This window comes from Ptychodera flava, chromosome 3 (assembly GCF_041260155.1).
Source record: "Ptychodera flava strain L36383 chromosome 3, AS_Pfla_20210202, whole genome shotgun sequence".
NCBI lineage: Eukaryota > Metazoa > Hemichordata > Enteropneusta > Ptychoderidae > Ptychodera > Ptychodera flava.
In genome coordinates this window covers 44,054,722-44,081,698 of record NC_091930.1, presented here as the reverse complement: position 1 = coordinate 44,081,698, position 26,977 = coordinate 44,054,722, and the positions used below count along the sequence as shown (strand labels likewise).

Here is a 26,977-nt window from a genome sequence, read left to right as displayed (position 1 = left end):
TGATGAGAATAAATTTACACGTTTATAAATTACATTAAAACAGTTGTCTCCGTGTTAATACGCGACGCCGGCTCCGTGTACGTAAAGAACGTACGCACAGGTCGATGACATCATCGCAGAAATTTGTGACATTATGCGTTCACGTTCAGGTAAAACGTGTAGCCAAACCTGTCTATTTACTTAACACGTCTGTAATATGTCATATTAGGTTGATAATTGAAGTTATAAGCAATAGTAGTTCTAAAATTAACATGCTTTCTGGTTGCAGCCTGGGTGTTAATCTGCCAATCTAATCTGCCCTCTCCTTCTGTCAATATCACAAAGTTAGGAAGTCTTATAAAGAAAGATCATTAGCTTCAATAAACTTCGAAAGTGAACGATAAAAACTTTTGCCCGAACTATCTTCAAGGATTCTTTCAACAATTCTCTTTCAAAATCAAGAATAACAAGAAAGCATTTGCAAGCAAAAGCGAAGGTCCAGAGACCAGAGCAGCAGAAGAAAAGAGAATGTGTGAAGAAGATCGGTGCAGAATGAAAGATTGCTTGGGATTTTAATATGCATGCACGTACCTAGGCTAAAGTGAGGGCTGGAGTTCAAAGAGCAGTGCATCATGGTAACCGTAGTATGTCTGTATGGTATGGGCATTGTAGATGGCAGAGTTGGTAGACTTGACATAGATATGGTCTAGGAGGCTGCCTTTGAGTGTAGTTGGTTTGGTGATAACTTTAACAAAGTTTAACTTTTACATAACCTCTTTGATAGGGTGAAGTTGTTGTACAAGGAGATTTTTAATTACAGTACAACGTAGCCGCAATGATTGTGTAGCGAGAGGTCGCTCGCATAATTTAACATTGAACGCAAACCCTATGTTGCTACAAGGCCTTATGCCATGGGCGATTGGTCAATCAATTTGACAGAAGGAGAGGGCAGATTAGATTGGGGATCGCCTACTTTGGGTAGGGTTCGCGTTCATCAACGTAAAATTCAGCGAGAGATCGACCTCTCGCTACAATCATTGCAGCTAAGTACGCAACGATACATAGTGGTAACAACAGAATACAACTAAAAGCAAGACAGTCCCGGGAATTACAGTACTCAGATTACAAATACCTACATGTAAGGTAAAAATGCAACAAATACATACGGGGGCGACAACGCACGGAAATGTATATCAGACGAGGGTAGACATCGAACCTAGGCCGTTGAACTTGAAAACCGAGGCCACATTGCTCCAGACAATCAACAAAGAAAGGCTTGTGAATGTATACAAATATCTTCGGCAAAACTTGAACTAAATTTATAAAACCCATCTTCAAAATGCGATCGCTCTCCGAAACGTCACAATATCTAAGCTCTTGAACGATTACGCACGGTCGCTATGCTTGAATCACCGCAAAGCAAAAATTCCACATGTCCACCAAGACCAGTCGCGTCTAAACCTGGAAGGCGTATGACGTAACAGTATAGTGCCACCTACGGCGGTATTTAGATAAAAATAACAAGCGAACTAGCGGCCGATATAGCTCCGCTGTGTTTATGTACAGAATAAGTATTTTTGACACATGTTGATGAAGAAGGTGGAAATCTTTGATAACTCAATGCAGTGGCCATAAAAAAGTGGCTAAAATAAGCTGCAAAAATACAAAATTGAAGATTTCATCATACTTTGAATATATCACATCCATCATCCCTAAGAACATGTCAACCAAAGCTATCTGATGAGTAGTTTTTTGAGAATAAAATATTCTGACCAAAAATGGCAACAATTGCCCCAAAAATAAAAATTGCAGATTTCATCATAATTCAAAATATCACACTTAGTTCATATATAGAAACCTGTATACCAATTTCAAAGCTGTTAGACCAGTACTTTTTGAGAAACGCATTTTTTGACCAAAAATGAGAAAAATTGCCCTAAAATTCAAAATTGCAGATGTCATCATTATTTCAATAACTATCATTTAGTTCATCTATGGAAACCTGTATACCAAATTTCAAAGCTATCATATAAGTAGTTTTGAAAATACACATTTTTTGACCAAAATGGCAAAAATTGCCCAAAAAATACAAAATTACAGATTTCATCAGAAATTCACTATATATTACTAAGCTTATCTATATACCAAATTTCAAAGCTCTCAGACCATACTTTTTGAGGAACACATTTTTTGACCAAAAATGGCAAAAATTGCACCAAAATTACAAAATTGCAGATTTCATCATTGTTTCCATAAATATCATTTAGTTCATCTGTAGGAACCTGTATACCGAATTTCAAAGCTATCAGGTGAGTAGTTTTGGAAATACACATTTTTTGACCAAAAATGGCAAAAATTGCCCCAAAAATACAAATTACAGATTTCATCAGAAATTCAATATATATTACTTAGTTAATCTATAGAAACCTGTATACCAAATTTCAAAACTATCAGACCTGTACTTTTTGAGAAATACATTTTTTGACCAAAAATGGCAAAAATTGCCTTAAAAATGCAAATTTGCATATTTCTGCACAATTTGGACAAATCTGAAATAGATCATCCCTAGGGACATATGTACCAAATATAAAAGCTATCTGACCAGTAGTTTTGAAGAAGAAGATTTTTAAAGATTTTTTTACCAAAAATGACAAAAATTGCCTTAAAAATACAAATATGCAAATTTCACCACCATTTTAACAAATCTGATTTAAGTCACCCTAAGCAAACTGCATATCAAATTTCAAAGCAATCAGACGAGCAGTTTCAGAGAAGAAGATTTTTTTTACCAAACACACCAAAAATGCCCCAAAAATACAAATATGCAAATTTCACCATGATTTGAACAACTGAAGTGAGGTCACCCAAAGTGAACTGCATATAAAATTTCAAAGCAATTCGACTTGTGGTTTCAGAGGAGAAGGCAATTGTTGACGGACGACGACGGACGCCGACGGACGACGGACGACGACGGATAATCAACCTATTTGATAAGCTCTGCGTCGCTGACAGCGGAGCTAAAAAGCAAAAAGCAACTGAAAACAAAGCAAAAGAAAGTTAGAATTATAATAGCTGAACGCAGTTTGATATTTATCCAATGCAAAATAAATAAAAATTAAATAAACAAACAAGAAATGCCCGTGAAACCCGTCCGAGATGAGCTATGACGTCATAAGCGTGTCGCAATGCATTCTGGGTAGTGAAGGTAAAATTTGTATATAGCATGTTCTATGGTAGTAATACAAGAAATAGAGTAAGAAAGAAAGAAAGAAAGAAGGAAAGTGAGCAAAAGCTAACAGTTCCAGGGCTGGTCTCTGGAACAAACGAGTGATCATTGATGACACAGTCAAAACTTGATAATTGGGTACTTTAATTAATTACAAGTCCTCAGAGAGGAAAGAGTCCTCATCATTAATTAGGTCTGTGATTAAAAATACTGCGATACAGATGGGAGTCAATGGCAAGAATGAGTTCCATGGTGATGAAAACATAAAACCAAATTACGAATGTCATTAAATGAGTCAATTAGTAATAAATCGACAGGATGACATTGTCAAACATTTTTGCATACTATCCTTACACGGAAAGATTATCACCGGTGCTATATTTTATAAAGTTTGATGCAGTATTTACAACACTATGAGATCAACATCTGTACCTAGTGTCATCAAATTTGACACAGTATTTGTAGATATATCCCACTAATTAAAAAATGTTCGTTGCATATGCAATTACAAATTAATTAAAATGACACAGATGTCTTTTTCACTATTAAAGCAATGTAAGCTTAACAGCAGTACAATTTTTCATGAAATTTGATGCAGTATTTCTTGACATATCAGCCTTATTACGAAACTTCAGTAATTGACATGATACTGCTACATGACGTGAAAGAAATTGATGTACACATGTATGTCAATGTCCAAGTACCAATTTTGAATAAAATCGGTTGAAACATGTCTAAGGTATGGCTCTGTACATGCAAAAATCATAACAAATGGCCGCCACGCAGCCATATTTGATCTTACTGTCTAAAAAATCCACATGCATATGTATGACATAAGTCAATGTCAATGTACCAACTTTGAATACAATGGGTTGACTTTCCAGAGTTATAGCTCTTGACGTGAAACAAAAAACATAACAAAATGGCCGCTCTGTGGCCATATTAAATCATATCGTGAAACAAATCAATACACATATGAATAACATAATTCCATGTCCTTGTACCAACTTTGAATAAAATCGTTTGATACATGTCTAATTTATGGTTCCGGACCCCGGGGGGGTACTCCCATAGAAAGGTGAACAGGTATGCGCCGCCCGAATGGGTCACTTTTTTGTGGAAAAATCCTTAAATATGGGTCGACTTTTCATTGGTAAAATCCCTATACATAGGTCGGAAACACAGTGAACGTCCCTAAATTTTTTACATGGATTAAAAGAACGGTATAAAATCCTCAAGACCAATCCCTCGGGCCGGCCGCGCCGACCGTGATAGGCGATGCGCGTATGCGGTGATGTGGTGAGCGACTCTCGATCGAGAACCTTCTGTAGTGACGTGTCGGAATTTGATTTCATTCATATGTTGTCATCTGCATGGCTTCCTTGGCATGGCATCCAGTCACACATGGCCGGAAAGATGAAATGTGCTGTGCCGAGCGAGCTCAGAGAATATACTGTGCAGTTATTGTGATTGTGGATTTTCTCAAAAAATGATTCAGGCTACACAGTGAAAATCCATTTCTGTTTTTTGATGACTGTTGGAAATGTGGGCTTACATAGCACAGTGGCAGTAAAGACATTGCATGCATGATAATTAAGGAACTAATCAGTTTCTTCGGCCTAGGGGCGGGTGGGCCGCTGGATTCATGGGGGGTCACCCTGTTCTTGATATGGTGATAGAGGTCACCATGTTTTTGAAATGCCAAATTGGGTTGAGTGTGTTTTTGGATTTTGACGAGGCCTCATAATTGTGTAAAATGCATCACGTCAGCGACAAATTTCATCATTCAGTAATGTGTTGTATTTTTCGGCACACCCTTCGGGGGGGCGTAACTTTAATAGTCAGACATAATTTTCAGTACACCCAACTTAAATATATCAGACATACATATATCAGAGATACATCATATCTGTATGTTCAATACCCGGGTTCAATATTTTTCAGTGGCCTCTTTGTGTGCCTTAATGAATCTATCAGACATGTTTCAGCACGCCCTTCCAGCTGATGCTTTAAATATATAAGACATATATGTCAGAGATATCAGGATGTTTCATATTTTTCGGTGAGCCCTTCGGGCGCTGTACTTTAATAAATCAGAGATATATGTCAGAGATATCTTGATGTTTGCTAAGTGAAAGTGTACCATTATGAAATCTGCAGTTCATATGAAAAGTATGACAAATTCATGACAAATTCTTTTGTTTTGTTGTATGTGAGCCACGTCTAAGACACAACAAAGGTACTGTTTTAGTCTCAGTTAAATGTTCAATGAATTAGTCAAATGTCACCTCAGAAGCCTCCAGAGAACACCATTTCCACTCAAAAATTTCATTTTTCGCCTTGCGAGAGGGGGGACAGCCCCCTCTCGCACTCTCCCCGCCCCCCTCAGTCACTTCGCTCCCTCGCTGTTCACCCGTCTACTTGCTTAAATTACCTGGCTACTTTTTAATATACGGACAACACTTGCTGAGTATAAGTTACATGAACCTCTGAATGTAAGCACGTATGTAAGTTTTAAACAGATACATGATAAAGTGGTGCCACACACAAATGTGGCCGCCTCATGTTAATTTTCAAACAAACAGTGAAACCATTGAATAAACCTATAAGAATTCTACAGACCCACATGTATCCATCCAATAGAACTCATGGGAAGAAATATACTTCACTGAGACAAGGTGTTCTCTTTCTATTGTAATATGTGAAGTATTAGAAAATTGCGGGAAATTTAAGATTAACTTATTAGACTATGTAAAAATTCCTAGCTGTTTTGTAACAAATTATTGTTTTCATGACAGTGCAAGGTAATATCACTTTATTGGTAAAAATCAAATAATATCTGAAATCATTGGAAATATTTGAACTTGAAAAAATTCAATGACATTGCAGCTCACGCAGCTTTAATACTTTTGTTTGCTAGTATTCTCCTTGACAACTGGTCGGCTTATTTTCTCTTTTTGATCACTGCATTATTCCCAAACTATGAGTCTGATTTTGACAAAAAGTCCCTAACAATGGGTCTATTTTTGACAATATACATTGGTAGATGTTTAAACTTGGGCCGCACACCCACGTATGAAAATATTGAGAGAGTACCCCTCCCCTGGTTCCGGACATGAAAAAATTGTAACAAAATGGTTGTCATGCAGCCATATTAAATCCTACAGTAAAACAAATCAAAGTGCATATGCATGATATAGATTAATGTCCCTTTACCAACTTTGAATAATTTGGTTGAAACGTGCCTGAGTTGTGGTAAGGACATGAAGAAATTGTAACAAAATGGCCGCCATGCGGCAATATTGGATGATATCATGAAACAAATTGACATGCATGTGTATGACATAGGTGGATGTCTTTTTGCCAACTTTGAATAAAATTGGTTGAGTTGTACCTGAGTTATGGCTCCGTACATGTAAAAATCATAACAAAATGGCCGCCATGCAGCCATATTGGATCATATCGTAAAATAACTTGACGTGCGTATGTATGACATTTGACGTAATCTTTGTATCAAGTTTGAACGAAATCGGTTGAGATATGTATGAGTTGTGGCTCTCTACATGTAAAAATCACAACAAAATGGCTGCACGGCAGCCATATTGGATTGTCTCACAAAACAAATCAATGTGCATATGTATTACATACGTCAATGTCCTTGTACCAGCATTTAGTAACATCAGTTGAGACATACTTGAGTTAAGGACATGAAAAAAATGCAATAAAATGGCCGCCATGCGGCCATATTGGATTATATTGTGCAACAAATTTACATGCATATGTATAGCATAGATCAAAGTCCTTGTACCAACTTTGTATAAAATCGGTTGAAACATGTCTGAGTTATGGCACTGTACATGAAAAAATCGTAACAAAATGGCCGCACGGTGGCCATATTGAATCGTATCACAAACAATTGAAGTAATACTTGTACCAAGTTTGAATGATATCGCTTCAGGCATCTCTGAGATATCTGCGTGAACGAGCGGACTCACGGACGGACGCACGCTCGCACACACGAACGCACGGACATGATTAAATCTATAAGTCCCCCTGGACGATGTCCGTGGGGACTAAATATTTGGGGAGATGCAAATGAGACGTCAATCAGTGTGAACCAAGAGAGCGACACACCCGGAAAATTTCAAATTCCATACGTTAAATATGGTCTTACCAGTTTAAAACGGTTAAAGCCTTAAAGAGTGAAAGTGTCTGGAGCAAGAGACAGCAAGAGACAGAAATTGGAATAGATATAAATGCATACCGAGAAAGAATTGGCAAGTTTTGAGGTGGAAGGCCATGTTGTGGAAACGGTACCTGCGCCATACTGGCAACCTTCTATTGTTGTTTTTTTCAGAAACGGATTTGCATCGTCAGCTATCAAGGTATGCCTGTTTTCATCGTTAGTAATTTGAATGTTGATAGGGTGACTGGACGATTTTTAAAACCGTTTTTTTTTGCCAAAATCTTGATGACACCTGTTGGAAGTGTTGGTACAAAGTCAAAATCTGATCACAATTTGGCAGCCAAAATTTCCCAATTCTTTCCCTGAGAATATTGTAGTGAGGAATGATGAGAAAGTATGACCAAAATTCAGATCAAATATTGTTAAAATGGCTCAAAGATGACTAACTGTACGATAATGACTCCGGTGAAAGGTGCATTGATAGTTTCCGAATAATTTCTGTGAGAATATTGTATGGATTGATAAGTCCAGTGAAATAAAATGGAAGATTGTCCTCACGCTGACCTTTGTGTTTTCCAGTATCATGGATGCAAGCCATTGTTTCTGGTCAGAGACAGGTGCGCACGGGTGAAAATGCTCGTTGTTCAAGTACAGCACCATTGCGAACTTTACTTCCTGCTTTTGGACAACAGTGGGCACTAATGTGCGCTGCATAGCTGAGCCTTTTTAGAGAACAGAACAAGCAGAAAAATGTCTAAGGTACAATTTGCCCGCATCACCATTCCTTCCCTTCTTGAAAAATGATGCCAAAAGTCATAGCTGTTTAAAAGTAAAGTTTTTGTCAGCAGTTTCTCGGAAGAAAAAAGACCTTTTTCGGAAATTTTGGCATTGATCTTAATTTCCTAGTCTTCACAACATTCACTGTGAAATGCAACTGTTTCCGTTCACACAATCTCTCATAGCTATTGTTCGCGTGCGAGTAGACGACTTCAAAGATGACATCCCCTCTGATGTTTGTTGACAAAATATGTTCACAAACTTCATGTTTTTCAGGTCATAACCTTGTTCACAGACATAAATTTGCACAACTCTTGCATTTGTACAATTTATCACTACCTTGGTCCCCTTTTAAGCCTTTGATTTCGAGCATTCAATCTCCGAAAACTCGTGTCAGCCACATTGTAGAGAATAGGAGGGCCTCTCGTCCGGTCACCCTAATGTTGAGAAAAACCCTGGACCATACAGTGACGACCGTGACAGCCAGGGAGTAACCATACCAAAAAGAAATCTGAGAAGTAATACAAGTCGAGATTTCGAAACTTCGAGTGATGTACGAGCTGATATTTGGCTAATGAGAGACACGAAGTTGAACAAACTCGAAAGCATTGATATGAAAGCATAGATATAAAGGCGATAAATAACATATTCGAGACACTAGAACGCAGTTACGAACAAAAGGCACCCTCCATTGAAGACAAGCAATTCCTGGACATTATGCAACAAGAAGTCCATGTAAATGAGGAAGGTAATATAGAACTTCCTCTCCCCTTCAGGCAAGACCCAAAGAAATTACCGAACAACCAACAATCAACTCTGAACCGATTCTACAATCTACAGAATCAGTTCCAGCGTAAACCACAAATGATGGAAGAATACTTTCAGTTTATGAAGAAAATTTTGGAATGCAACCACGCAAGTCCCGTTCCAGAACACGAAATAGATACCGACAAAGCATGGTACTTACCACACTTCGGCGTCTACCATCCCAAGAAACAGCAGATCAGAGTTGTATTCGACTCCAGTGCCAAGTACGACGGAGTCTCCCTGAACGACGCACTGCTTCAGGGACCTGACCAAATGAACAGCCTCCTTGGTATCCTGCTAAGATTCAGACGCGAGCAGACAGCAGTAATTGGCGACGTAGAACAAATGCTTCACAGCTTCCACGTCAACAAAGAACACAGAGACTATCTGTGCTTCTTTTAGTTCAAAGACAATGACCCAACAAAACCAGTAATTCAGTACAGAATGAACGTACACCTGTTCGGCAATATCTCCTCACCAGCCATTGCTACCTTCGGACTGAGAAGATCGCTGATGACAGCAGTATCTACATATGGAGAAGACGTGAAAGTGATTCATAGACAAGAACTTTTACGTCAACGACGGACTAACCTCAATACCAGATGAAAGAAAGCTATCAGTCTCATCAACAGAACAAGAGACTTACTGGCGACCAGAAACATAAACTTCACACAAGATCGTTTCTAATCACGAAGAAGTCAGGACGCAACTCATCAAACCTTGGATGGGATGAACCATTACCAGAGAACTACTGCCCAAGATGGACCGCTGGTGCAACAACCTCAACTACATCACAAAGATACAGCTACAGCGATGCTACACTCCACCCACCTTCGGACCCATAAAGAAAACTGAGTGTCACATTTTCTCTGACGCCAGCAATGAAGCCATAGGTGCTGTAGCGTACTTGCGGTTGATCAACCATGAAGACAACGTCAACGTATCATTCATACTTGGCAAAGCAAAGGTAAACCCGACTCATGCAGTCTCCATACCTCGCCTAGAACTGTGTGCAGCCGTCCTAGCGACAGAACTCGCACAGAAGATCACATCAGAAATCGGCCTGAACATCGACAACGTCATATATCACACGGACAGCGAAATCGTCCTCGGACATACAAACAACAGTTCAAAACGTTTCCACGTATGCTTAGCGAACAGAGTAGTAAAGATACACAACAACTCATCACCACACCAGTGGCGACATGTGTCTACTCACGAATATCCAGCTAACATGGCATCACGCAGCGTATCAGCCCCGAAACTCAACTCAGCAATCTGGCTATCAGGACCAGCATTCCTGTGGCAGCGAGACAAGCAAGACAACCAAGAAGAAACAGAACAAAAATACACAGTAAGTGACGAAGACCCCGAGGTCTGCAAACAACTTGCTGTCCTCAACACATCAACGAAGGAAGTAGAACAAGACGACTTGGGTGCTCACCGATTTCAACGATTTTAATACATCATGAAGAACCTTGAAGAGAATTATTGCCAACTTAATAGGCATAATCAGACAAAGAAAATCACCAGAAAAACAGACAAAAAGGAGAAAGAGAAATCTCCAGAAGAATAGAGAATTGAGATGAAGGCACAATCAGAAACCATCATCTTACGCTCAGTTCAGAAAAAAGGCATTTCATAAAAAATATGAGATACTATCTGCAGCAAAGTCAAAAGGCACTGACAACAACAAACTACAGAAACGGAACCCCATCAGCCGGATGAACCCATTCATCAATGAGAACTGATCCGTATCGGAGGAAGACTTCGCCAATCGGACCTCGACCTCTGCGGCCGACACCAATCATCCTCCCACAGGACGACCACATTTCACAACTTATCATCGATCATGTACATCGACAAGTACAACATCAAGGCAGACAACTGACCCTGTCACCCTGTCAAACGTCAGAGCTAATGGCTATTGGATCATGGGTGTACACGACATGGTAAAAAGTATACTACACAAATGTACGATATGCAGAAGACTGAGAGCAAAACCACTCACTCAAGGCCGAGCTACCGTCGGACAGAACAGAGAAAATCCAACCATTCACCAACTTCCGCATGGACGTATTCGGCCCCTGGGCTATAGCGTCCCGCAAAACCAAAGCCGGTACGACTGAAGCAAAGAGATGGGCAGTCATCTTTATCTGTCTCTACACTACAGCAGTACACATAGAAGTAATAGACTCCATGGACACTTCAGCCTTCATTAACGCCCTACGTCGCTTCATAGCTATACGCGACAACATCCAGAAACTCAGATGTGACCAGGGCACCAACTTCATCGGCGCAAACAACGAACTTCAGGCAGCAACCAAAGAACTGGATCAAGACCGCATCAAGAAATTCCTTACAACAAGAGACTGTGAGTGGATTTTCAACCCACCTCACGCATCCCACTTTGGCGGTATATGGGAACAACAAATTTGTACCATCAGACGCGTTCTTGACTCCATGCACTAACAATTAGGCAAGCAACAATACACACATGACTTGCTGACAACTCTCATGGCTGAAGCCAGCGCCATCGTCAACTGCAGACCTTTATCATCCATGCTGTGCCTGTAATGCCATTCTTCTATTGTTCAGACGGTACTGATATGAGCCCATATTTTAACTAGTGAAAATACGAATTACATTTTTACTGTAACCGAACTACTTACAGCTACGCGTACGCTTGACCTTCGCTGTATGCATGACCTCCGTTGGTATATGTACATATAAAACAGCTGAGCGAATAAGACAAATGACAATCCGAAACGTCACTATGATTATGGTTGAAATTCTGTTGTTTGCAGTCACTTCATTGGCATTGCACTTAGGTACAAGTCCCGTGGCGGTGCACGGTGCAGTGTTTTCATGTCGTCTACGCTGCTGAAGATTACACCATGGATGTATGATTACACATAATGATATCGGTTTGACAGAGCATCATGATAGAATTGCTTTACGACAAGTTCCTGTTGATGAGCTTAAAGTATCTGGGCGGTGAATTACATCGTTTACAGTCGTAAATGAGCCACGAAAATCCAACCGCACTGAAAATACTCGCGACAGACAAGGTTGAAGGTGCACATGATATTTCCGATTTGTACCTGTCAGTGCACAGGTCATGATCATGTCTGGTGGCACCGATGTGGTGCGGGTTTCAGATACAATGTATCATCTAGGGAAAGTCAAACTTTTGCTTAGGTTGTTAAAGGAAATTTAGTTCTATTTAAGCAAGCCAAGAAGGAACATATACGAGCAGACGACGGAAATACCTTTGAAATGTTTTATTCGTACAGCAACAAAATTACGAACGAGTTACGACACTACAGCGTACAGTGTACTCACTTCATGTTTTCACTAATCCGCTTACTGAGATGGTTAATTCGGCATATTTGACGTCTGGGAACATGTATAATTCTCAGAGATAAACTGACTGGTATTGGTATTATATCCACTGTATGTCATAGATGTCGCAGAGCTGCTTGCTCTCTGTGCTCTCAGCTGTTCATACTCGATAGAGTTTGAGCGTGGCGCGAGTATTTTGACCCGATTTTGGCGGCCTCATAACTTTCACGCAGGGATGAGGTTATGTATCAGAACACGAAAACACACCAATTTTACAAACTCCCGCCTATGTTTTACATCCACCTGTCATTTTACACTAAAATAAATCTTCTTCAAATTGTGAAAACCTGTGTCGACATCGTAATATTAAATTGTTTGCTTTAAAAGTGCTCCATAAACCCTCCTTTGAAGTGGAATGGCCCAATAGCGGAATAATATCAAGAAGTGATATGGTTGTCATCACTCCTTAGCAACCAACTTTTTATAAGTACAGCCTGGAGGAAGCAAGGTCGATTTCAAGTTGATTTCGTCACTAATTTCGGAGCGTCTGAGGGAACACAGTCATAACCAAAGCATGCATGTATGATAAAGGGATTATTACACGAAGTTTGGGCGATACCGCGTCGTATTCTTGTGTGTGTTGCTGCGCAACTCGTCAAAATACGGACACATCACTCGAATACGACGCGGTATCGCCCAAACTTCGTGTAATAACCCCTTAATATCATCGGTATAATCAGATGTAAACGATCCCCAAGCTCTCACCCCAAACATGCTACTCTCAATGAAGACCCAATCACCGACCCCACCACCAGGCTCATTCGTCCAACAAGACATCTACAATAGAAAATGTTGGCGACGCGTACGGTATCTAGCTGATCAATTCTGGATACGATGGAGAAAAGAATAACTACAAAGCCGTCAGCCAAGATCAAAATGGAACAAATCTACAATCAACGTTGAAGAAGGAGCCGTGGTTCTTTTGAGAGAGAGAAAGAATACGCAAGAAATAGCTGGCCCCTCGCTTGCATAGTGAAGGTCTATCCCAGCAATGACAACAAAGTATGCAAAGTAGACGTCATGATCTACAAATATGGCGAACACCGAACTTACCTCAGACCTATTAGCGAATTAGTTTTGATTCAAAGTACAAATTGAACTCTGTGATTGAATTCAATGAACACTATATTCGGACTCTCTTAGTATGAACCCTTTCGCACTTACTCTTAGCCTTTAGAATGTATTTAGACCAAAAATATTAGTAGGCATTAATTCTATTCAAAATTTATCATTAGTAAAAATTCAGCTTACAGCGCATTTTTAGACGGGGGGTGCGTTGAACTGACCCTTCATGATCCTTACTAGATTTTCAGAAGATCGCCCTCTATCTTTTTTAAGGCCCTCTCACACAAAGGTCAAGAAACTTCTTGATAAAACAATTAAAAGGTTAAAGATTAAATTACACCTACACTTACACGTTTTCTTCCACTGTCTTAAAAGCAAGTAGACATGCCACGTGGATCTCACAAACACTCCAGCCATAAGCAGGACTGTATGTAAGCATAACGATGTGAGTTGATTTCCTTTTATGACTTTCAAATTACTTAGAGGACCATTTTGAATGCAGTACTTAGATATTTTTAGTAGAATTTAGTTCTCTTATTCCGTTTACTTTGAACATGTTTTACCTTGACTCCCCGGTATAGACAATGAATGACCCTGTATTTTAATCTCTTTATTTACCAAGTTTCCACCGCTTCTTGAATAAATCTACTCTAAACTAAAACAACTGAGGGTGGTTATTTCTTGGAGTGATTGGCACTTAGTGGATACAAAAGTAACTGGACTCCGCCACACCCATCCAAATTAAACATACCATATGGTAAGATACCGGTTATAGTGAGAGCTTTTATATCTTTATTCTATTGTGACTTTGAATTTCATTTTGATGGGTTCACCTTTTTTGAACCATCATGAGATATCGATGATAGTTGAGCAGGTTACATCAGGATTTGAAAGGTCTTTACCATTGCCGTATTTTGTAAATTTTACAATTACATGTACTGGTATTTACCTTTACTTGGGGGGAGGGGTCAGTAAATATTTCAGAGTTGGAGAGGGAGGTAACTCAAATTCCTCATGGTTGGTAGGGGGCTGTCACTCAAAATTTCGGAGTTTCAGGTCGTAAAAAATGACGGCTCCCTGATATACATCGCAAGACAAACTTGATGACCCGGATTAAAAAAATTAATTTGCAATGCTACTGGACTTGAAAAAAAAATGATGCATGTCTGACAGTAGAAAAAATAGCGTCAATGACACTGTAGCTCCCATCCTGGACTATTTAGTGTTTGTTCTCTTGGTCAGATATTTGAACATGTGTGAAAGGGATAAAGTGCATGAAGTGAAAATACTTAAATGTAATGTACTGGAGACAGTGAAATATGTTTAATGTATTTATTCAGAATATAAAATGGAAAAAATACAGAATTAGAAATATCGTATACTGTGATACAACCATTAACTAAACAAGTTTTTGACAATGACAGTCCCCACTTGTAATAGGAGTATTAGTCTTGATGGGGCAGGGAAATGTGGTCATTAAGAAGTATCACTGGAGTGTATATGTTGAGATCTATGGGCAAATAGGTCTATGTCGTTGTTCCCAATTTTGAAACACATGAGGCATGTCTAAGTTATGGTTCTAAATGGGGAAAAAAGATCAGACCTCTAGCAGTATTGGCCAGCCAAGAAATACATATGCGCATAATAAATGAGGTACAATATGTGACGTCTTAAGGTGAAGTACTACGAATTACGTCAAAATTAAGTTGTGGTGTCATTTTCTTGAAACTTTGCACAAATATTCTTGGAAGTTGTGCAAGTGCAAAAATGAAATAAAAAATGGGGGTCACCACGCTTGTTTCCATGGAAACTGACGTTAAAATGGCGTCGTTAGAAATAAATAAAAATGATATAATTCACTTAAACTAAAGAAAGCAATTATAAAACGCTTAGCAAATGAGTTAATTTTAATAAATACCAAGACTTAAGATCCATATCTATCGAATGTATAGTTTTCATGATGTTTGTGAAGAAATTTTAACATAAGTATCGATTACAAAATGACGATATCGAAATTATATCACTACATAATTTTCGAACTTTCTTCCTGTCGCTTTGAATGGTGTCATTTTGACCAAACTTGGCGAATACACTCCTGACATAATACCATTTAGTTTACACTTTTAATAAAAGGGTGTCACCACGCTACTTTTTACAATATCTCCACGTGAATGGGTAATTTGCGCCATATAAATGGGAGAAAAATGTTAATTTTTCACTCATATTGAATAAAAACCAGCTTCCTAGGGGGTCAATATGACAAGGATATAGGTCACATGTATTCTAAGAGACTGGGTCAAAAAATTAGGTAAAAGCGCAATTTCAACAATGACAGGTGATGTTAAATACATGCGCTACAAAATAACCCATTTGCGGCAGGCTGGAGTTAAATCTGCGCAGAAACGTTCTAAAGCGTGTGCGCGTCCGAATTCGTCGCCCTTTACCTTAAGGTCTAATATCCTATCAAAATTGGAGGGTATAGAACTTGTGGTTACTGAGATATGCATATATATGTATAATCAAGGTCAAAGGTCATCGAGGTTACATGACATTTTGAAAAAAAAATTATATTGCTAATTAATCCCTATATGCCAAAAAATCAGACCTCTAGCTCTATTCACTTGCCCAGAATTAGATGTGTGCAAAATTAATGAGGTAAAGCATGTGTTGTCATCAGGTCTCCCATCCTACTAAATACAAAGGACATAGCACTTGTAGTAACTTATTTATTGACATAAACATATATTTTAGGTAAAAGGTCATCAAGGTCACATGACATTTGGTCAAAAAATTTCTCTCCTATAGTTATCCCTATATACCAAAAATCAGACATCCAGTTCTATTGGCTTGCTCAGAATGAGATATGTGCATAATTAATGAGCTACAATATGTGGCATCATAAGGTGTCCAATCATACCAGATATGAAGGGTGTAGCACTTGTGGTTACTGAGTTATGGACAAATATGTATATTTGAGGTCAAAGGTCACCGAGGTCACATTACATTTGTCAAAAAAAATTCTTTCCTATAGTTATCCCTATATATCAAAAATCAGACCTCTGGCTCTATTGGCTTGCTCAAAATTAGATATGCACATAATTAATGAGGTACAATATGTGGCATCATAAGGTGTCCCATCATACTATACATGAAGGGTGTAGCACTTGCAGGGGTTTCGTTAAAAGCCGGCCACCGGCCCTATGGCCGGCTGTAAGGCAATCACGGCCGCCTGTAATTACCTGAAAATCATGTAATTGTTGTGCCGCTTACAGGAATGAATAGCTGGTAACAAATACAGCATATCGGTAAAAGTTTACAATGATCTGTATCCTTCATGCTGAATTACTTGTTTTCAACGCTTTTGCGAGGTTTTCAGTGAAATTTTTTGTGGTCGTTGGTTCGCATTCGTGTATCGTGCGATACTGGTACAGCTATACAACACGGTCCAACGTACACAGGGTGGTTGGAGGTTAGGGGTCATTGAGCATGTGCAGTAACGCAACATAATGTCGGCCATACGTAGTTGGCCATACTTAGTCAGTTCTTTCGAATGGAAACAGTTAGACGGGTTGGTTGATTAAGAAGGGTACAGTCGATGGCAATTTCTCAGATCATTTTGATACTTATGCGGCGTTTTATGAATATCTCTCAGGAAAGGTTTCTTCTGAATGCATCAGCAATCGCCCACAGCTATCTGTGGCCGCGAATTGTGTTAAACAACGGCCTGCTTGTCAATGTAATCAACGTTCGCATTCGTTCTTGGATTTTAATCAAATTAATGACTGAGAGCCCGCCTGTAATTTTCATTTGGCCCCCTGTTTCAAAACTTAGTGAAACCCCTGACTTGTGGTAACTGAGTTGTGGACAAATATGTATATTTGAGGTCAAAGGTCACCGAAGTCATGTCACATTTTGTCAAAAAAATTGTATTGCTAGGTTATCCCTATATACCAAATATAGTTATCAAAACAAACCACCATTGTATGAAACATGGGCCTAAATACAGACAGACTGACATTCACAGACTGGCACAGAGTGATGACATTGACCCCAAGTGTGCCTTGGCCCATGGAGAGTGATAAAGATATAACAAAAAGCTGAATGTAATGATAAAATAGTTAAGTACAGGCCTACAGACACTGAGGGTGAATATGTTACAGCAATTTGATTAGTTTCTTTTCATTTTCTACTTCTGTGATAATTTTTAAGACAATCAAACTGCAAGGCAGTTTTAATATTTAATTGACATAATTTAATTTAATATTTAATATTTAATTATTTTATATAATTTAATTGACATACATGTTATCTTTTACAAGCACACAGCAAAGTGTTCTTGATTTGACCGAAGGTCAGGGGTCACCGACATGAACGTGCACCACTGACCGGGTTGCTCTGAAATACCCAGTAAAATATACAGCACAACCAGCATTATCCAGAACAGTTTTACCACTAAAGGACATATAAAAGTAGCAAGCATCGACTGAAGGAGTGAAAACCATGCCACCGAAAGGAAAAAAACTGTTCTTGATTTTTCATTTACAATATTTGACATAGACTGAAATACATAACATGCAACCAATATTTACATTTTGCCCATGCACCAGATACATGGAGAGATTCCAACATGCAATCATTAACTCAGAAACCCTATAGGGAAAAGTAAACATTGTTTTCTTCCAGAACAGCTGGTATATCCACATCTGGAGCAACTTACAAACTTAACCAATTACACAAGGATGATGACACAAGAGATAAAGTTAAACTGTGGTGAACTTGACTATTCCTTTCAAATCCTTACCTAACTTGATTGACATCTTAAACTAAAATACACTGCATGTTTAATGGCACACAAAAATACATCAGGGGTGTACCATTTGATAAAAGGGGGTTGTCTGGAAGATTGATGAGGAACATCTTTTTTATCCGATACACTGTACATTCTTTTTTCCCACTATCCCACCTTTCTTTTTGACAAACCTTCTGTGGCTGATTTTTTTATTGACATTTGTTTGGATTTTTTTCAAAATCTGCCAGACCCCCCCCCCCCCCCCCCTCCATCACTCTTTAACATTGAAAAAAACTTTGAATATATTTGTTGGAAACCCAAACCTGCTGAAATCACCTCAGCTATGTTTTCTCATATTTTTTTACCGCATTTCAACACCAAATACAGTTTACCATTTCAAATGCTTACTGAATCACAACATTATCTTAAACATAGGGCCAATGTCCCTGAAGCTACTATAGACATGGATACAAAATTAAGTATTTCCTGACTGTATGAAATCATCTCACTAAGGTCATCCTAGGGACCTGTTAACCAAATATTAAAGCTGTCTGACCAGCGGTTTTGAAAAAAACAGCGACCCAATAGTCGACAGAGCTCTGCTGTGTTATGTAGAAGAGCAACTTTTTGTGACATATGTATTGATGAAGATGGTTGAGATCTTTGATAGCTCATTTCAGGATGGCCTGACCTAAAATGGCAACATTAGCTGCAAAAATACAAAATTGATGATTTCATCATAATTATGTATAAAAATGTATACAAAATATCAAAGCTATCACATGAGTAACTTTTGAGAAACAAATATTTTGACCAAAAATGGCAAAAATTGACCCAAAAATACAAAAATTGAAGATTTCATCAAATTTCACTATATCACACTAGGAACCCCTAGGAACCTGTATACCAAATATCAAAGGCATCAGACAAGTAGTTTTTGAGAAACACATTTTTTGACCAAAAATGTCAAAAATTGCACCAAAAATACAAAATTGCAGATTTCATCATATATTCAATATATATTTAGTTTATCTGTAGGAACCTGTATACCAAATATCAAAGCTGTCAGACGAGCAGTTTTGATGAAATAAATTTTTGACCAAAAATGACAAAAAAATTCCTTAAAAATACAGATTTGCATATTTCATTACAATTTGAACAAATCCAAGTTGGGTTATCCCTAGGGACCTGTATACCAAATATCAAAGCTGTCAGACGAGCGGTTTTGATGAAATAAATTTTGACCAAAAATGACAAAAAAATTCCTTAAAAATACAGATTTGCATATTTCATCACAATTTGAACAAATCCAATTTGGGTTATCCCTAGGGACCTGTATACCAAATATCAAAGCTGTCTGACCAGCGGTTCATGAAGAAGAAGATTTTTTACCAAAACGCCTTTTTTGGCACTAATTTGTATATTTTCAACAATATCAAAAAATCAAAAAAGCACAATTATTTCAGGTCAGCCAAAGTACTTACATGCTAATTTTTTCATGTAATCTGCTCAGTGGTTATTGAGATTTTCAATTTTGACTGTTTTTACATTTTTTCACTTAATTTGCATATTTTTGGCAATGACAACTTCATTTGAACAAAATCTCATCTACAGCCCATCATCCATGTACACACCAAATATCAAGATGAAATGTGCAGCGGTTTTGGAGTTTTTGATGTTGACGGACAGACATACAGACATACAGACATACAGACATACAGACATACATACATACAGACATTTCCCTAGCCTATAAGAATAGCTTCCATTGCCATATATACATATGGCTATGGGAGCTAAAAATACTGTCACTCTGACAGGAAATAAAAAATTGCTTCCATACCCACTTCCTCCATACCCCCACATAAATCAAATGGCTCTCTCCTTATGACTCTGCATTGTTTCCAGTGTTTTTGCTAAAGTTGGGGAAAAGAGGTAAATGATTTGGGAACCCCGGTAGCAATTCTGCGTCCCTTGATCTGATTGCATTGATTCCAAGAGGAACCCAAATGACTGGGCAGCCCCGGTAACATTTACCGGGGTACAAGCCATAACAAAAACATTGGTTTCAAGTCGAGTGTGTAAACGGCACGACATTCGAATGAGTTTTATCCACTGCACTCATTCCTTTGTCGGGAAAAGTTGCCAATTCTGAATGTAGAACGTCAATTACTCTGATTATTTAGTGACAGGACAACATGAAATACAACGGAATACTGGATATCGCCGATGAATTTTATGTCTGTTACCACAGTCCTTTGAGGAGTGACAGTGCTGTTCCCGATTTCGACAATGATGTCAGCAACTGTAATCGCAGTGTGAACATGCATGAAGAGGTGAAAGCGCTGCCAAAAGGACCTATTGCTTTGGAGGTTAAGGTTAAGAGGAATATGGTACGTTAAAAGCTATATTTTCAGTTTTATCTGAAGTTAGGGCATCTCAATTGAAATGATTTTTTCATTACAGTCACCAACGATAAGGGACTCATTATTATTTACAGGAGGGCTGGCATGCAAATATTCAAACTTCCACAACCATAGACCCAAAGTGAGGTAAATGCTAAATCCCTCACATGTTAAGGTACATGTAGTTGACGCCTGGTATAAACAAAATATCTATGCTTACATTTTCCAAGCAAACTTTCAACCATTTTCTTTCAAAATCAAGGTCAGAAATTAGGAGTCACTGTACAAATACTGATAATAGCATGGACGTCAAAAAGATGTCCAGTGATAGCAAAGCAAATTACGAGATCTTTACTCATATTTGAACTTAAAAGGGCCATCATCCCTGTGTAATCTGTTAGGGGGAAATGAAAAACATGATTTTCAAAAAAAATGAGCCAGTGAAAACTTTACTTATTCTGAAAGCGGAGTATAAATCTAGACAAGTGCTAGACCTAAAGGTAATTGACAAATTTGGAGAGTCAGAATACATATGCTAAGTATCTCAATATAGTTATTGTCATACATTTAAGAAATTGCAGCAGAAGTATTAATGCAAAATGACTGTAATTTAGTTCCCAATCCAGATATAATTCTGTAAATTTCATCTTTACACAACATACATGTATGTAAATGCATTGCTGGGGAGTTTTTTGTTTCAGAATTTGTTTTTGTCTTCTAAATTACCAATTGCTCAGAAAACTATGCTGCAAAAACGTATTATCAGTGCTAATATGGGCCTGTCCCTCTGTCCTTTTCCTTTCTTTTATGGGAAATTTCTGGTGTCAGGATTGAGAAATGGTCTAAATGTTGTTGGCATTGACGATCGGGAGAGATGTGTGAACTTTTGCAAAGTATGGTGTGAAGAGATATCTTGTACTGTCCCTTGTAAAGATACATACTCAGATTTTGTTTGGTTTTTAGTTCCTAGATTTATCCAGTATAGTGCACAACTTTGTCAGCAACACAGAGCTTATCAATCAAAATTTCCAGCAAGAGGCATATTTGTCTGCTACTTCAGTTTGATAAAGATAGACTTAATAATAGAAGGTGTGAGAAACAGTCTTGATATCTTAAGGTAATTGTGAAGACATCAGAACTTTTGGGTGAAGTTACATTCTTGACACGGGATTCCTAGTCTTCGAAAATCTTTTGAAGAAACTACGAACAACAGTACTGGGATTTTGTGTGGTATAGTTTGAATAATTGAGCTAAACGTGTAAAAAAAGGTCAAAGAATTAAAGAGTTTTAATCTTTAAACATTGTTTGATCCATACTCAGTGCTACTGTACATCTTTGTGCTGATCTTTCTATTATTTTTTCATAAATTCCTTGCAATGACCTCAGTTTTTTATAATTAATATGCTCTCAAAAACTTTGATCGCCTTAATTTGGATAGAAGAAATTTCTCGAAAGGTAGCGGGAAAGGCTAGAGCGTCGGGTAAAATTAGTTTTGAAACATATAAAATCTGGTAGAAATTAATATTCTAAGATAATAAAAAACTGCAGATTTGGGTATCAAGGCATTCAAGAGATGCAGCCTATAGAAATTATCTGAAAATGGGCAAATTACTGCTAAGCTAGGGAGTCATTTTTTACAATATTCATAATTTTTATTCATAAATTATTGGATTTGGTCCGTTCAGCTCTGGAATTTCATCAAACTAGAGCTTGTTAACAGTGGCAAGGTTCTTTTGGTCCACTCAGGCACATAAGTATGACAGTGATGTATGCCTGGATAAAGCAAACACCTTCCCAAGCAACTAAGAATGATAATGTTGATCAAAATGTTATTACATTAAAATAATTGGTTTCGGAAGTTGTTTCAAACGTTTATTGAGCTTCAGACAGAACAAAGACAGACAATAATTATCTTTCCCCGGTTTGTGTCCAAGTTTATGGGTGAATAAGGAATTCAGCTCTGGAACTATACAAAGAAACCAACTGATGAAGTCACTGTTAAGTTGGAATGTAAAACAAACCTTGACAGTGTTTGTGGAATTGACTAGATTTAAACAATTTTCTCTTGTACAGCTGTGGTGTACATTATGTAGGCATATCTCTTTTCCTGTGAATCATGGTGCGTATTTTTCATCTAACAGTTCGTAGACAGAGAAAAGGGAAGACTGGGCATGCTTAGATAGTAGTGTGAATCAAGTAATATTCCTGATTTTAAAATGTAGACTATTTTGAGCAAGCATTGCAAGACGATCACCTAATGTTAGATAGTAGCTTACAACCCATTGTTAGTATTGTTATACAACCTATTTGAATTTTACCACAACGTCAACAATTCAATACACCACCTGAAGTAAAATTAGGATAAACTTTTAAAATTAAATGCAGTATTGCGATAACATTTAGAAAAACAATATCGTTCTTAGTTGCTTGGGAAAGACTGTAATAACCCTTACTTTTTGTCAAAATGTTTGTTTCGGACAAAGCAAATCTTTGAAAGTTTAGGAACTCATTTCTTGCATATAACATGTAGGACAGCTGTAATTGTAATCTGTTTCACTTCATAAAGTGCCTGAGTGTTCTAAAAAGCTGAGTTTTTGAGAAAATATAGCTTGCCTTAAAATAGCCTCAATACGGAAATTTCATCATTTTGGCCTTTTAAATGCTTTTTTTAGATTAGTCTTTTTTGACAAAACAAACAACACACACTACTGATCTTTTTCCAACGCATTTTAAAGGGTTATTTTCATTAAATGCACAGCAGTTTTTTCCTTTTGAGGGTGGTTGGCATGCAACCCGTTTTTTTTTTTACTTTTTGATGACTGCGTTTGACAAAAATCAATATTTTACAAATGGATATGATCATTATAGGGTCATCAAATATGCCGTAAATAAATATGCCATAAACAGTCTTGATTATACTCATACTGTGGTAATTTTAATTTAAAATCAATGAAAGAACCTAAGATAAAATTTTAAATTTGAAAAATACGTATTTTTCAAAGGTATCAAATTTCAGTGATTATACACCTAGTATGCATTTTTCTAATGACAGGTAGTATTTACCAAAGCTACACTGAGAGTTTAAAGTCTGTATGATGGTAACTTGCTAAAATGTATGTTTTTTATCAAAAATAGCCTTTCTTGCTACCTGAAATAGATGAACAGGAAATATTGATGTCGTCATGTAGACTACTGATAAGGTTGACAAAAATGTTCTTCGCTATCATTATTGTTTTATATTGTTTATATATATATGTATGTACATAGCTTTTTTTTCATGATGACCATTGCAATGTAGCCTGTCTGGGAGTTTTTGGGAAATGCTCTGTCAACCTTCTTTTATTTGAAATTTCTCATTGAAAAGTACAAATGTTATTCATTGGCATATTGCATGAGTGCAATATGTTCTTGCCAAGTCAATACTTGTAATACAGTTAAGATTTATAATGTACTTTCATAACGGGTGATTAAGTCTTTGCTAAAATTATTGTTAACGTCTGGAGGGACACAGGGGGGAAGGTTTAGACCTTGACATGTATGGGTCACCATGCATCGTCTACTCCTACCACTTGCTTGATGCACTTGAGATGTAACCTAATCTACCAACTGCCCTCATTTACCATTGTCTTAACAACTTGTGTCACCCTTTCCACGTCATTATCCATGCGCATATCAGTGCGATCAAAGCTATGTATCGTCCATTTTAACTTCTGCCACGCTCAAGTTCACTCCGCAAAATTCACCATGCAAAAAATGAAGAAAAGCAGGGGCCGCACTCTGGCGGCTAACTGTACATCAACAAGGTCGAAGAGACGCCCAGCACACCTGGACAAATACCTACTCCAGTCAGTACCGACGGAAACCACAACCACCAACCCTGGCGTCGACATTCACCTGCTTCAGTCATCTTCACAGGGCCGGCGATGCTCGCCGCTCCGTCCAGCTTGCTACTTACTCAAGCCCTCCCAAGTAATCATTCAGCTAATCACGTTAATGAATACCAACCAACCATTACAGCTACCCACCCCCAACTTGACCACCAGTGGTGGTGCTGCGCACATCCGGGACCACCTCAACAGTGGTGGCGTACCTCATAACAATAACACGGACAATATGGCCTCGCCCTACGTTCAACCCACCAAGCCAGCTGGTCACAATACATAGCCATGGCACCCACCACCTAGGGCTGGGCCAACATGCAATACTCCTGCCGCAATAACTCCAGCAGACATGCTTCTGCCATACGTCGACCAATCAACACTCAACAACCTAGCTAACCTCAGTAAGTTCATCGAATTGTGTTTTAGCAAATCACATAATTTATTTTTGAACAAGCTCATCTTTCATAATTAACAGATATTTGTTTTCAAAAGGCTGAATTAATGCAGAAATTGTGTAAAAAGGTTTAAAAATGTAATGAACGTTACGTAAACTACGTTACTAGTAAAAAACGTTACCAGCGTATTACCCTAACGCTTGTTGCTGCAACCTGCGGTACGGCGGCCTTTTTTCCTTCCACCAGCCTTTTATTCTGTTCTGACAGCAACATGACGATCTTTGCCATTTCCGATGTCAAAGAACCATCATCGTCGGGCAGATCAAGCACTAATTCCGTGGTCTTTGGGGATGTGAAAGCCGACCTTAAGTCATCGGGGTCCCATCCAGCGACAAACTTCTTAAGCTTTGGCTGCAATCCCCGGAGGAAAGCGCTCAAAAGTTAAGCATAAGTTCGACAACACCAATCACACTTGTCTTTCAGGCGACCTGCATAACTTTCCACGAATTCGCTTGGCCCCGGGCTAATGCTGCCAATTTCTTCATCATTACACCACCTTGGTGTCTGTCGGGTAAAACACTCACGAAAAGCGTTTTTAAGGGCCTCCCAATCTCCCAAGACTTCCTCCCGCCGTGAGTTAAACCAACGCTCTGCTTCATTAGTCAGTACCAAACACAAGACATCAGGGATGTCGTTTTGCTGTAATTGTCACAGGTTCACAAACAGCTCAAACTTCCTCATCCATTTCTGAGGACAGTCGCTCTCTCGCCCAGTATATCTAGGAGGCATGATATTTGCCTCAAATACTCAAATTGTGAACTTGCCTACCTAGAGCATCTATTTTGGCATTTTCTCACTGTTGGTTGTGCAAACCCTGCACCTGTTAAAGCAAATCCCCGATGCGCTGCTTAAAGTCACCATATCGCTGATCATGCTGCTGGTTCAGTGGTACATCGACTGGTATTTATGCTTGTTCTGCCATAAGAATCATATATTCGTCCTGCTTCAGTATACTCCGAATTCTCACACTTATTTGTCGCGCTTGTAGTTAGGGGAATTACGAGTTGAGGTACCAGTCTGGATCGTAATGCTTTCAGTAACTGAAGCTTACACAAGAAAATGTAGATTGTAAAACAACCTTGAACGTTCTTGCAAGATGGCGACCATGTCGTTCACCGTCTCAGCCCTGATCTCAAGTCCTCTAGTCTAAGCTCTCTACAAAGTTAAATACATTCTCTAACTTTACATAATTACAAAAGTTATCATGTGGTAGTTTTCCTGCCAGACTTTAATTGTTTCTAAGATTCAATAACATCATAGCATGGAATATCCCGTTCTCGATTGTTCTCATTTAAATCTTAACCAATTATTAATTAACCTATCACACTATCTCTTATCTATTTCTCGAACGATCTGAGTCAATGAACTTCACACGCTTTGGCCACGTGAGGGACACTTTGAGATAAAATACCTACACAGAAGGGCGCTACACTGGTATTTTACTTCTTCCGTGAGATATTTTGCCTTTGTTGGATTCAGTCTGTATGGATGTTGATTTGCAGGATTTCTGTCCCGAACATCAATGTTGTGAAAGTTTATGTTTGTCTTCGTTGGAACATCTTAGAACAAGTGTTTATATTCGAAGATTGGTTCTTTCACCTGTTGCTGGTGTGATGGCTGGAGGTGTTCCAGCTTTCTGGATTCAAGATTCTTCAGGATTTGTAAATTCTGGAGTTTGACCGAGCTATTAGCTTTGAATTTAGAGTATTTTCACTCAAGTCATTTTCACTATCGTAATCTTCATAATGGTTTGAACTGACTGCACTGAGAGGTTGTGTCACAGTAGGATTATTCCTATCCAAATATAGCTTATGTATCTTTATGAAGCTTAACTGTTTTTGTTTTCGCTTGTCAGATGTTATTCAATCTGATTAAAATCAGATCTAGAGTACAGCGATGTCTTCTTGTGCGTACGCGGTATTCTCTCGCTGTCGCCTCTCACAATTAACATCTGACCAACTCCAATAGAAGGTCGCGTTCAAATCTCACGCACTGAAGCACC

The 26,977-nt window shown here is 38.3% G+C and overlaps 2 protein-coding genes across 2 annotated transcripts; both read left to right on the top strand.

Moving 5' to 3' along the window:
- The first annotated feature begins 9,735 nt into the window (after positions 1–9,735).
- LOC139129332 (uncharacterized) lies at positions 9,736–10,437 on the top strand. Its single transcript, XM_070694965.1, has one exon. It carries the CDS (start codon positions 9,736–9,738, stop codon positions 10,435–10,437), a length of 702 nt encoding a protein of 233 aa, XP_070551066.1.
- Positions 10,438–11,045: 608 nt separating this feature from the next.
- On the top strand, positions 11,046–11,447 carry LOC139129331 (uncharacterized). Its single transcript, XM_070694964.1, has one exon. The coding sequence runs from the start codon at positions 11,046–11,048 to the stop codon at positions 11,445–11,447; it is 402 nt and encodes a 133-aa protein (XP_070551065.1).
- The last annotated feature ends 15,530 nt before the right edge of the window (positions 11,448–26,977 follow it).